Below are 14261 nucleotides of genomic sequence, written 5' to 3'. Positions count from 1 at the left end.
CTACAACTGATGCCCAATTGACTTCACAACATACAATATCTGTCATAAACACCTCATTACCAACACCGTCTGGCCATGCACCTACATAAATTTCCCGTGTGAGCCGATTCAACATTAGCCAGCTAACAGGAAGTATGTCATCTTCATCCAAACTCCACTGATCCCCAAATGAAGATGTAGGGCCTTTATATGGGCTCTCTCTGCCAACAGAGAAAGTTAATGTTTTATACCAGAACCAGAGCAGAACAATGCAGGAAAAATATTCCAACATGTGTGCAAGCTTGCTTTCTAAATCTGCGGCATCTTGTTTGAGAAATCACACCTTTCACATCTGTCACATCTTTCAGCCCTTTGTGTCTAAGTTTTATTTTACATATTACGAGAAATAAACGCATCTTAGCAACATTTACCGGCAGTGGGATGCACAGCCTCCTTGTGTTCTCAGTTTAGCACTGGCTACTATCATCAGCCCCCACTTCACAGGACCTCAGGGGTCTAAAAGGATATATGGCATTAATAGTTCACTGATATACTCTGAAGCCAGACCACTCAAGGCCTTATAGATGAGGAGGAACTGAAATTGAATCCTAAATTTAATCAGAAGCCCGTGTAACGACATCAGACCTGGCGTGATATGAGAGCTATACGAGGTCTTAGTGAGCAGCCTTGCTGCAGAATATTGAGCTGAGTGCAACTGGGTAAATGTTGGAATAATGAGTATCACAAGAGCATGGATAACTGTACAACTGCAGCATTTAGGTTTGTCATTTTTAAGTGGTGCGCTAAGTTTTGTAAGATGCTCCTTACACCAAATTTCCTCTTATTTAAATGAAAAAATCCACCTCTTAATCCCAGTAGGAAAATACTGGCGAAAGGCAGTGCTACCCCTCGGCCTCCAAGTAGGCACACCTGTGGTATCAGTTTCAAAGTCCTCCTAGAGAATTGCATTCACAAGGATTTCAGAAAACAAGGTCAATGACATTCAAACTCGTCTGAGATTTTTAGTAGAGGCATCTAGGGTATCAATTTGAAGCTCCTATGTCGCCTCTTTTTTGACTTATTGTATTCACAAACTTAGCCGACAATCCCCCATCAGCCTTTTTGTGCCTGAGGGGTAATAAACTAAAGAGGTCTCCATGCTTAATGAATAAATAGAGCTGTGCATGAACTTTGCCGTAATGATGAAATATACAAGCACACTTACTTGCTTTTTCCAGCTGTGACACATCTATGTGGAAAGCTCAGTACAAAACCAAAACCTAGGCCCGATAATATTCATGAATACTGTGATGTTTTGTCTTCATCTCAACCTTCCTGCTCCCTCAAAAGAAAGAAAGAAAAAGAACAGACACACACACGCAGCATACCTTGTTGAAATCTTCACTTGTGGCTCTCATCTCCTTCCAGGTCTTGTTGAGCAGCTGGATGCAGATACAGAAGAATTCTTCAAAAGCGCGATCGTGGGTGAAGAACATGGGGTGGAAGTCATGGCAGTTTTCACTGGCTGTGGACACAAAAAATACAGATTCTTAAGTACAGAGGAGATAGCTCTAATCTGACTAAACCCAAATAATGCTGCATTTAACTAATAAAAACAAAGCTCAGAAACATGACATACATGACATTTTATATACAGTCTGTATGTGTGCTTGACCCTGTTAGCCGTTGGCCCCGTTTCCACTCTTTATGCTAAGCTACGCTAACTAGAAGACGGCTCAGGCAACATCTTTGATATCCTGACATGATGCCTGGCAAACAGCATGTTTTGTGCAAATACCACAAGAGCGAATCATCTTACATTAGTCTGGATATTTTGTTTGTAACTGTGACTTCTGGTACCACTGAACTCATCATTAGATTTATAAATATTTTAAAAAGTGTGATCTTGTTAGTTAACAGATAGCCTCAGGCACAACAAAATGCCAAAGGATTAGCCAGTTGCTGAGCAAAGGTGCATTTATTTTAACCCAAATGCTCCTTTCAATTAAGGACTGTGGCCTGAAGCTCGAGTCGAGACACCTGACAGAAGCACAATGGGACGGGCATCCCACACAAACAACCACGGCAAATAAACATCACTTAGCTAGAAACATTACAAATAAAATCATACACTAAAGGTTCTGCTTTACACTGACAAATGTGTCTGATGATCACAGAGACGCTTAAGTGTGAAAGCAGAATCATCAGGTTTGTGTATATTAAAGAGCCACCTTGAAAATAATGTAATTTCCACTAGCGACAGAATATTATGGAATATGACGCACGGTTCATTAGAGAAAATCTAAGAAGCCTGATAGGGATTGTCTGCTTCAGCGTTGCAGACGTGGCAGGAAGTTGACGTGTTTATAAGGTTATTTCATTAAGAAAAAAAAAAGAAAAACACTACAGAGAAACAGATGCAGTTTCCCAATGAAGCAAAACTGCGTGTTATTGAAAATTTCGCCACTCATCAACTTCAAACACAAAAATGCCCCTCAGAGGCAAACTGTGACCTGCAAACGGCTCCAAGTGGACTACGTCGAGACTTTCCATTTTCCAAAGCCAGAGGTGGTTTGTTTTTTTTATTAGCGGCCCACTGAAGCATTTCAATCCTCACCATTTGTGCGAGAGCATGTACGAAATACGAACGAGAGGGAAGAGAGAAAGCCGAGGCTCTTGAGTGCCCAAACCGCATTAACCAAGAGCTACAATAACAAGGCTTGACATTCATTTGAACTAAATTCGTCTCCCTCTCGTCTTTCTGAGATGAGTGGCGGCCCTGAGCCAAAGGTTGGTTCATTTAAAGAGTTTCAGAATGGAGCAGCGGGAGCACTCGCCCACCAGGAGCAGCCATGAAATTGGATGGAAGGGGTCAGGCTGCAATTGAAACTTCACAGTATAATGAGTGATGCCCTCAGCCCACGGGCACAGCGACCTGAGCCTTGATTTGAAGCGATAGATGCGAGATTAAGGGGAGGGCGAGAGGGGAATCCGGGGAAATGTGTTACCCGTGCCAGTAGTCAATCAGGAAGCTAATAGAGGTGAGCCAAAACAGATGCTGACTACCTGCTTAGTCTACAGTCTTTCTCTCAGGGACAGGGAAAAAAAAAAAAAAAGGAGAGAGAAAAAAAAAAAAGAAAGGACAGATTACAAAAAACTCCCTCAATAATCAAGTACAGCCCCCCCCATTTTTAAAAAATCTGGCAGGTACAAGGTGTCGGGAAGGCTGAAGTTTGAAGTGACCTCTGAGCTAAATGGGTTATTTATTGATAGGACCAACAGAGCCCCAAGGTGCCAAGGTGAGGGGAATTACATGTCAAGGTTTATTCTGGAGATACAGACAGCGAGCTCTCTGGTGTGATGCTGCAGAGATTTGTCCATCTCTGGGTTTTGTAAAGCGTGCTGAGTCGAGGGTGGTTTTATTACCTCCAGAAGCACCGATGCTAAGGGGGGAAAGTAAAACATGGCACTGTGCGGATGGCTCCAAATGGTTATAAAGAGCGCCGTTATCCAAATGCTTACAGAATGCGGATGGTTGAATACAAACACACTTAGCTTAGGGTAAGTGGGAAAAAGCAAAACACCAAAATGTGCACTTTAAGATGCCGTTTAATCGACATTAGGAACGAGCCTTAAATGGCTGCGATCCTTAGTCTGTTCATTCAAATTTAAATACATCACGTTTACATATAGATGCTGTTTTCAGCTTTTTGATATTTGATTTTTTGACTGCAGAGTGCTGTAGTTCATATGGAGGGAAATGCTAAACAATTTAGTACTTCCCTTTTTTCAGCTAGCTGAAATGCCACTGAATCATTCTCAACACTGCACAAAGGCACTTAAAATTATCCACCTGAATGGAGCTGGAACTGTGTGAGTGCAAAGTCTTGTTGCCATGATTAGGTAACTAGAGCTTTAAGCCTTGCTAGCCTTAACAAACCTTTGTGTTTTTTTCCCTAACCAGAGCGGCGGTTTAGCATTTTTCTGAGTGACACTATGAACACAATAACGAAATGAAAATAGAGGCGCAATAAAACTGTATTGCCCATTATTCTGACTTAAGGGGCTATGCAGCTGAAATCGATGTACAGTAGTATTTAGCTTCTTGTTACTGCTCGTCTCAAATCATGCACACGACCTCGATTTGAAGCTGAGAGACATCACGCTGTGTGCATGAAAGGAGGAATCCATTAGAAAACTTCTTTCAGTGCACAGGCTGGCATTACTGACCTGACATTAAGGAGTACTGGTGAATGGAGCTACCTTTTAAAAATGTCCTTCTAAAAGGGGAGACCTGCAGAGTCACGCAATAAACTTTTAATTACAATTTAGAATGGATGTTGAGAATACTCTAAGGTAATTTACTGAGAGACTTATTGTTTTTAGCTGTGATACGATTAGTTGTATCCCTATAAAAAAATAAATATACAGTAAAGATCGAAATTGTGATTTTATGTCATATAAGATCCACGTTTTAATCACTTACAATACTGCCTTGCACTGAGTAGCAAAATCAACTAAGATGATAAAAATAAAAAAAAAACTACTCTCAACAGCTGCAAGTGAAATCAGAGCCGGGAATCAACGCGAACGGCTTATTTCAGTCTGACTTTTGACAGCAAACAGACTGGATCAAGCCTCCAGGTTTGAAAAGTGAAGCCAATGTCAAAATCTGCATTCATTCAAATGGCCAGAAGGGGGCGACTCTTCTGGTTGCAATCTAATTGATAGAAGTTTATAAGTAAACGATCCCATTTCTCACTTGAATTACGGCTCCACTAAGACGTCTTTTGAGCTAAGAAACATCTCCAAACTGCAAACTTTTTTGTCTAAATCTGAGTTAGAAATGATTATTCATGCTTTTATTTCTTCTCGCTTAGATTATTGTAACAGTCTTTGTCTTTGTTTGAGCAAAAAGAATCGTCACCTCCTCCAGTTAGTCAAGAGAGCACATTACACCAGTTTTACGCTCATTACACTGGCTTCCAGTACATTTTAGGATTCATTTTAAAATCTTAGTACTGACTTTTAAAGCTTTGAATCATGACGCTCCTGCCTATATTCCTGATCTTTTAGAACCTCGCAGCCTGAGATCATCTAATCAAAGGCTGTTGGTAGTTCCCCGAGCACGTTTTAAAACCAGAGGTGATAGATCTTTTAGAGCGGTGGAATTCTCTCCCTCCATCTCTACGTTGCCTGGATTGTATTCATTCTTTTAAACATCATCTTAAGACTCACTTATTTAGACTAGCTTTTAATTAGATTTGTGCTGTATGTTTAATTGTACTGTTTTATGTTATTGTGAAGCACTTTTTGTTTTTTATCCTGTGAAGAGTGCTATATAAATCAATAAAGTAAAGTTAGTAAAGTAAAAATTTTCTTGCTGAGTTTAATGTCTCAATTGCTGGTTTCAGCTCTTTTTTTATTAAAGCAAAAGGTTCGTTTTCCATAATTTTGTCCCATTTTGAGTAAAATAGACCATTAAAGGGGTGACTCATCCACTCGTTGCTGTTTCAATAAAGCAATAGGATGATGGTCAAAATGCACACGTTCAGGGTTAAATTCAACCCCACAATTAAAAATAAAAAAGTAAAACAAATAAAGTCCAGACCATTACAACAACAACTTCCTACTTAAGAGTTCATCTGTATTCTACCAAAAAAACTGATTTTTGGTCTTTTTCCATTAAGAAAGTTAGTGTAAATTTCATATTTCAAGTAACATTTTACTCTCTCTCTCTCTCTCTATATATATATATATATGTGTGTGTGTGTGTGTGTGTGTGCGTGTTTTGAAAGTACATTACACCATGAGTTTATATTTTGATGACTTTATGAAGACTCACATCATTGAACACACACCCAGATACTGAACTCTGCTTGTAGCTGGCTAAAAACAGTCTGAAACAGCAGGGCGGCCGTGAACTCATACTCAGTTAAAGTCACAATTTATGACTCTTTCTGGCCAAGCATATGGGGCCACAGCAGACACTTGGAGTGATATTATAACCCAGCTCTAATGAGTATTCTTTGTCCTGTGTGTGTTTCATCCATCTGCATATACAGATGTTCAGTGCCTGTACCGCTCAGAGTAAGTAACAGGACACTATAATGGCTCATTTAAATCATGCTTGACCATATGCTCACATTGGTCAGCAGAACATCGGTTCAATACTTTTTTCAACAGAAAATGATGAAAGAGCATCTTTGGTGGTACAGATAGTTGCCTTTGTAGTGACTGATGCCTGTTTCTTCCTGCTTGAGGCTATGCAAACAATTCTATGCTCTGTTTCAATCACTGCCTGTTAAGCTATTTTTTCCAGATCATTGAAATCCCGAAGAGAACTGGAAGCTCAGTGACATGATAGCTCATCTGGCTCGTGATCCATTTCACTCAAGGTTGACCAACACACAATTAATAATTATTGTAAAAATGTCCATAAAACAACAAATATGACTTCAACGTTGAATGAAGACCCATTACATAATCAGTGTAAGTTTGATTCAATTCTGACCAAAACTGTAGGAGAAACAATGATTTCTATGAACTGCGTCGGTACGGACAGACACCCTGACGTCCAGCTTAGCTGAAGGACTGATGGACTGAGAGAGAGTAACACCCATCACTGGCTAAACGTAGGTCTTCAAATTATTATTAAATCTGAAAGACAGAAACATCTGGCATGCAGATAATGACCCAAAACAAAAAGCCATTGCTGTGAAAAACCAGAGAGGAAAAACAAGAAGTTCTGCAACTTAAGATGAGGCCCCTATAACAGCTTTGATCTCATTCAGATTAATGAAGAGACAGCGACAGCTGACAGACAAAATATACAAGAAAGAACTGAAGGTATAAATTTAGCTTTCAAGTTAGAATAGAAAAAAGAAGCAAACCAAAACAGCACGATACAAATAGAGACCGCACAGACTGGTTTGTGGAAGCCTCCGCTTTAGCAAATCAGTCTGCCTGCTAAGCACAAAGCACTCACAGTGTGTAGGTGCACTGGACCGACACATACCTGCTAATTAGTGCTAAATATAAATAAGTATAGAATTTCACCTACTGTAAAAAACTGGAGCACACACTTCTCGGACAGTCCGTTATTTCCAGTAAATGCACAGCAAGCCATTTATGTAGAAAACTGCATGGAAAATTCACCAGCACCCTAAACACGTTTTTTTAGTCATGAGGTTTAGTTCAGCGACTCCAATTAGCGGAGGTGAAACTTAGCAGACAGCTAATATCTGCAGATACCTGCGTCTGCATCCACCGGCTACTAAAAAGATGCATAACCATTAAAAATGTAAACGAGCGAGTTATTAAAAGAAATTCATGCCCATGCAGCTGTCTGGCTACAGAGACAAGTTTTGCTTTTTTTCTGTACCAGGCTGAAAGCATATTTATTTCTGCTGTAAGCCTTGGCATTTTCACATCTCTGGCCCTTTGAGGAACTGCACTTTTTGACACGTCTGCATCGACTGCAGCTTCACAGGCTGCCACTTGTTCCTGACACGTTTTTGCTACATTGTTTTGCCATCTGTGTAGACGCACCATCTTCATCGGCTCTTTTTAAATCATCTATACCAATTGTAATAAAATACTAAGTAGACTTCTGGTGCTGTAGGAGCAAGTGTAGGCTTTTTGAATGAATTTTTTAAAAGAACGTTGATATTTTTATAGTTCTTTTCACCAAAGGGAAAGCAATATTATAAAATACTGGAAAATGTATAATTCAGAATCACAACTCGAAGGCGTATGTGAACTTTTTTTTTTTTTTTAACACTGCTTCAGTAGCTCATGGCCTGACTGATAGGATGTTAAAGTTCTGTCAGCAGAGAGGAGTTCAAAGCCATTGGCTGCAGACTAAATTAGACACATCGGTACAGTGATGTTCCACGACATCAACAAATTTAATCATGAAGACGAGGCCACTCAGGGGGCTCGGGCAGTTCTCCTCTCCTTTCGTCCATCTTCTGGGACGTGGGCCGCTTTCAAGGGTCACTGTCACGTTCCTAAAGTGGACTTGTGTGCGTTTGCGTGTGTACGCCGCCATCACCCGTCATGTTATCAGAGTCCATTCGACGTGATCGCTCCGAGGACTCGGTGACATCGGCTGAAAGCTAATTACTCAACTGGCGACCAAACAGATGAGTCGTGGACATGAGGGAGGTGACTAAGCATTTGCCCAAAGAGAATGAGCGCACATCTCTATGCATGTGTGAGAGGAAGACAGAGGCTGAATGCCATCCTGACATCTGTCAAGGTCTGCTGTGTATTTGTTTGTGTGCACGCGTGTCTGTGAGCGTGCACAAAGCAAGCACGACAACTCTCAGAGTCACCTTGCAGCTATGCCACATGATGAATACACAGCAAAAAGTGTCATCCCCACTCTAATTACAATACCAGCATGGCCTCATGTCCAACTGTGATGAGGGGAGAGTGTGTGTGAATGTGTGCATGCGTGCATGCGTATGTGTGTGTGTCCAGCAAGCAGCGTCAGCATCATCTTTCGGATCCAGTCACTGTTTGCATGAGTGTACAGGATGCCAAAGCAGCAGGTACACAGAGATGCAAACCGCAGCTGGCTGCATGACTGTGTATTTCTACAGCACAGTGTCACTAAAACCACATAAGTAATGGATATCAGGCTTAAAATAAACACATCAAAGCTAACCTATATGCATCAAAGCGTAGCGTTTCTACTAATATACTGGATGTAAGGGGAGAGAGCTTTTGTAGATCCATCTATGTGCTAGACTGCTACAAGAATTCATCAGGGATTTTAATGATCCTACGAGCCTATTAAGACCCTGCCAAATGTTATAGGGTCAGTGTGTCCCTTTCAAATGCACGGTCAATGAGATTTTGAGGCGGGAATCTATGTGAAATAACAATAAAAACTTTACAATATCTGGGCCAGACCAGCAAGGCTCTGCTCTGATTAAAGTATCTCAATCATGAAACTAATGATCATTAAATAAGGATGCCAGCAGAAAGGGGGTCGCTGGCCCAAGGCTCTGCTCAGGAATGCAAGATTAAAAAAAAGAAAAGAAAAAGAGGCAGTGCAAGAGATGCAAGACATAAACGGGAAACCATTTGTTCAAAATATTACATTAGTTTTATTTGGAATCTCCTAACAACAACTGTGCCATTATAGGGAGGGATGCAGATTAGATAAGGATGAAAAACAGGGAAAAGTCGGAGCCTCGAAATTCGGGGGCTTTCATTTGCATAACAAAACCACTTTAGCATGTGGTGTTGCTCACAATGGTCAAGAAGCATTAGAGGACAGGGGAAGAGCAAAGGATAGGAGGGTAACAGATGGAGAGAAAGGAAAATGAGACAGAGGGAGGCATGTAGTGAATCCATCAGCGCTGTGGACTGAGACAAAAATCCAACAAATTTCACAGCATCTGCTCGCACAGACTTCCTTTCTCAGCTACAATGAGGCTTGCATCCAGCTGTGAGTTTTGTGAGTCTGCTGTGCCTGGGTTGCAATTATTAAAGGTACTAAACACAACTTATATCTTAATATGCAAAATATGGGGGCTAAACCATGCACTCTATTACGCCTCGTGCCAGATTCTTCTGAAGGAATATCTCAGATGGCGTGAGTCATGCTTACGTAAACAAACACACAATCTGTCTGCGGCGGTCCAAATGCAAAAAAACAGAATTGTTTGTTAATCATTACAAAACAACAGAAAATGATCCAGCTTACATGCACATATGTGTTCGTGCATTAGTGCGGTATGCACACAAACACAGCCTGCACGAGCGAACGAAACATATTCATACACAGGTACTGTGCATCGAGTAAAAATAATAGACTTATAAGATTGTAGCTGCGTCAGGTGCAAACGATAACGTGCATTTTCCTTTTAATCTGGGAATGCCCTCACTTTTTGGAAAGGAACAAATGCTGCGTAACGCCCCAGGCATGCAGGCCTAGAGACCCAGCAGTGGCCATCTGGCAATCAGTGGTCAAAAAGATGTATTCCCCAATTGGTTTCATTGATTGCTAAAGCCCCATTTACCCACTGGTCACTAAGGAAAAAAGCTTTATTCCCCATCTGGTTGACAACTGGTTGCTGGCAGTCACTACTGTGAAAATGATGGTAAGGCTCTGTGCTGAAAATCGCCCCATGATTACTTCAGTTAGAGTAGGTTGTATGAAAGACATCAACTGGTCTGCAAACACTTGCAAACTGCTCACCAAGCAGTAGAAACCTGTGAAACCTGTGTCACAAACCGGAAAGAGAGAACTTTTGCTTTTACTTTGAAGCCATATTGTCTCAGTTTAGGTCGTGTTGTACTTTTTCATGTTTCACTACAGCTCGGGGAATAAATGCCAAATATTTGCAGACAAGCCGCATCTTCCATGCAAACTACAACTAGCTAGCAACCACAATTTAACCTCCAAGTGCAGAAATGGCCTCTTTTGAATATTTGATTACACTGATAGAATTTTGCACTTGATCTCGTTTTGTATCTGATAGGAAAGAAACGTGCATTTAAACCATATTCACATTGTCCTTCATTTTAACAGCACAGAAAACTTTGTCCCGTTTGTAACTCTCAGCTTCCGCAGCAGCTACCTTTTGGTGCTTTTACAACTTTATAAAGACGCTAGACCTCAGCGGTTTTGTATTGTCTGATTTCACCCTCGACAGCCTGCCAGTAAGAGGTCTTTTGGGGAAACAGATTGTTGAGAGCATGGTTTGCTGGTAAATTACTCCAAGAGCAAAAAACACATACAAGCAAAATTTAGATCGGCAGCACTTGCATAGGCTGGCTTATGTTTCATCCACTGAGCCACTTTAGTATATCACGACATGCTGAGAACTGACAGGGGACGGGAGTTTCTGGAAAATGCCAATGATGCTCAAAAATTGAGATTCTCAAGCACCCATCTGTCAAGTTTGTTGTTGTTTGTGCTCTCAAATTTACAATCTGTTTACTGGTGTATGCCCGAGGCTATGAAGTGGAAAACCCTGAAGAATGCTATCCTCCCCCCAGTTAACACAAGCCTGCAACTGACAACTGTGAGAAGTGGCTGCTGACTGCCAAATAGATGCTCATGTCATGACTCGAGGGATACTTGGGATTCTGCGCTTGGCCTTTACATCCTTCTGCCATCATCTCCTCCTGATTCACTGAGGGAGAATTACAAAGGAGGTGGCTTGCAGTGGCAGCTGTGATTTGACGATCGGCTTCCACGTCAATGCACAGCTAAAACTTAATGTTTGTACACTTTAATACTTGTAGTTGGAGAAGTTGCTGAATTTGGAAAATGCCTCGTCAAATCAGAAGTGTGAATAATGCTATCAAAAGTGAAATGACTCAAAATCGATTACTTCCGATGTGCTTGGACTCATGCTAGGTTACAAGTTTTAGGCTGGAAAACATAATCCAAAAGTCTCAAATCAATCCTGCAGAGCAAACTCTGCTGCCAGGCACTAAAAATATCCCAGGTTTAGGAAATCTCCAGAATATCAGAAACATTTTATGATGAAAATAAATACCTTGCGAGCTGAGTCACGGATACTTCAAGGACCATTTACCGGTGGCAAGTTTGAGCTTATTCTTGTTTGATATGATTTTCTGAAGTAGTGACACTGTTGAATATTTGGCACGGCTTTATTGCTCTTATGCTGCGTTGGCCTCCCCGCAGCGTGTGACATACGAGCAGGAGGTAGAGTTTCATCCCTGAGCAATGCGTCCTCTGTGCTTGTTTTACTGTTTTATGCACCACATGGTGTGTAATGCACGTTCGTCCCTCAGATGTGCTCACGGATAGAAATTAGTTAAGGTACAGATAGCAAAGATAGCGACTACAGACACTAACGTGCCATAGAAAACAATCAGAAACCATAAAGTTGTAATGAAATACATTTTAAAGCTGTGAAGCTGTTTCTTTCCATTTGAAACGGACTGATTAAAAAGCCTGAGAATGTGAGATATGATATTTGTGGCTGCTATTTACTCTTCTGCATGAGTGTATGGCTGCATGTCCCAACATGAATATCCATTTCGCGGCTGTGAGTGTGTGTAAAAACTACATCTCACTGGCACACTGCGGGCCAGTCCGAACACATAGCAGCCTTTTAATCTCACACTGTGTTACCTCTCAAGGGTTGTACGTGTATGTGTGGAAGTGTGTGTGTTGTTTTTTGGGTAACAGCAGGGGAGGTTAATGAGTTTGGATGACTCTGAGTCACCTGCTGGGCTTGGACATACTACATACACACAAGTCCACACACAAACCTTTGAGTGACTGGACTCAACTAGCCATATGTATCACAACAGCCCCGTTACTCTCTAACTAGCGTCACTTAGAGTTTATTAGAATATTAGAAGGCGGTGCAAATATATGAACAGTATAATAAATTTTTGCTTAAAGTAAGAGATACACAGATGAGGCGATATAAACAACAAAACTGAATTAAGAGAATTTTGTAAATATTCCTTATTGTGATGCTGCTCATGTGCTGAAATGTACAGTGGATTTGACCAAAGTGCTGTACACGGCCTTTTGTTCTGACCTTGGCTGATGGCTTTCTAAAGAAAGACACAGAAACAAACCTGAAGAACAGCACCTGACTGTCAGTCTGCCTCTCTCTGTGTTCTTAGAAATGGGGTTTGGTCTCCTTTTGATTTTGGCATCCGTGTCTGCTAGCATGCGTGCGTCCTACCTGGACCCGCCATGCCTCACCACCCAGCTCTCCATCTCAGCACAGAGACGACACACCGTGAATCACCAAGCAGGGCCATTACTCACCATGCCTGGCCTGTTCTAAATAACTTCATAAATATTCCATGGGCCGGCTTAAGCGGGGAGAGAGAAGTCATGGCTCGGCGTCTCAAAGACACAGATTCCATTAGGCCCCGTGTTCCAGCAGAAACACTGTTGGGACAATTAATCTTTTAGGATCCGAAGCGAGGCATCAGAAATGGAGAAATAGAGCCAGGACAGGTATGTATTAATGGAAGTAATTGAGAAAGAGAGACTGGGAGGCAGGACAGAGAGTGACACCTGCTGTTATGAATTATGTAGGCTCTATCAGCGCTGATATAAGCTTGCCTCCTTTGTGCAGATCAAATATGCACAGTGACATCTGAACAACAGCAACAAAGGCAAAATACTATAAGGTTTTAAAACACGGATAGAGTGAAATAGAAAAACAGAATAGAAGAAAGTTTGTTCACCTGAGCGAGAACTAAGAAAACTATCACTGCAGATTCATGAGTGGATTATATAGTATTTCTTTTAGACAATGGTATAATGCTACTTTCTGGTGTGCTTGTGCCATTTTTGTCAAATTCATGGGAAAAGACAGCAACTGAGACCATAAAAGCAGGAGAAAGGACTACAAGTCTGAGCGGGACAGATGTTCTTCAGACACACCAAGAGGGACAAATAAAAAAAGGACGATGCATGAAAGCAAGAACGAAAATTGAGAAAAGTGAGAAAAATGTGGTTAGAATGAAAGCGCTTGAAGATGCGAGCAGGGAAGAAAGGCAACTTCAGCAGGCCCCGGCAAATCCAGAATCCCTCCCCGTTTCATCCTCGTGAGAAAACAAGAAGAGAGCGTCTGCGTGCCAGAGCCATACTTGCATTTCACACAGATGGAGAGAGAAAATGAGCCACAGAGACGTCGCTGCTGTCACCATTAATCCACGGTCTCTTTCTTCTGCCTTTATCCACAAAGGGATACAGAGCAGATTTTTTTTTTTTAAAAAGCGAACACTTTTTTCCTGTTTTGCAGCTTTGCATCAGCGTGTAGCTCGGTAGCATCAAAGTTTTAGGGAGTACAGCTTTCTCAGTGTATCAATTTCTTATTTATCTTCTGCAGCACTAAGACTGTGTGGTGGAACATTATTCACAAGAACATTTAAGTTACTGTTTTACAGTGATGGATGCAGACGTTCCAGCAGCTCGTGTGCAACTGTGCTTACAGGAGTCAGAGTGGTGCTTTGAGATGAGTGGTGAAATAGCTTAGCAGCACACTCATAATAAAAGCATCACCATGTAGATGGCTGGCAAAAAACAACACCAGCCATTACTAAATTTCTTCATGTTTTTCAGTCTTTGATTGAACTACTGGGCTGCAGCGATGGGGCTGCATAAAAACTTATAAACTCAACAAGTTTTTACAGTTTATCTTGACAGCAGGATGCAAGTCAGCGCTAAAAATCTGAAACCCATTCATCTAATTATCCAGACATTTAGCAAACACATTCAAGCTACCAGTTAATCTTCTAAGAACTAACCAGACTTG

At 41.3% G+C, this 14261-nt stretch overlaps 1 protein-coding gene across 2 annotated transcripts in view; it reads right to left on the bottom strand.

Moving 5' to 3' along the window:
• Positions 1-14261, bottom strand: part of elmo1 (engulfment and cell motility 1 (ced-12 homolog, C. elegans)) — a 97367-nt gene that overhangs the window by 24976 nt on the left and 58130 nt on the right. For both annotated transcript variants that reach the window (XM_005728291.1, XM_005728292.1), the window contains one exon: positions 1368-1504. In XM_005728291.1, coding sequence (XP_005728348.1) covers positions 1368-1504 — 137 coding nt within the window. The remainder of the gene's footprint in view (positions 1-1367; positions 1505-14261) is intronic.

This window comes from Pundamilia nyererei, unplaced genomic scaffold, assembly GCF_000239375.1.
Source record: "Pundamilia nyererei isolate P.nyererei 1_Seehausen unplaced genomic scaffold, PunNye1.0 scaffold00028, whole genome shotgun sequence".
Taxonomy (NCBI): domain Eukaryota; kingdom Metazoa; phylum Chordata; class Actinopteri; order Cichliformes; family Cichlidae; genus Pundamilia; species Pundamilia nyererei.
Note: the sequence above shows the minus strand (reverse complement) of the source record. Positions and strands in the feature narration are given on the sequence as shown.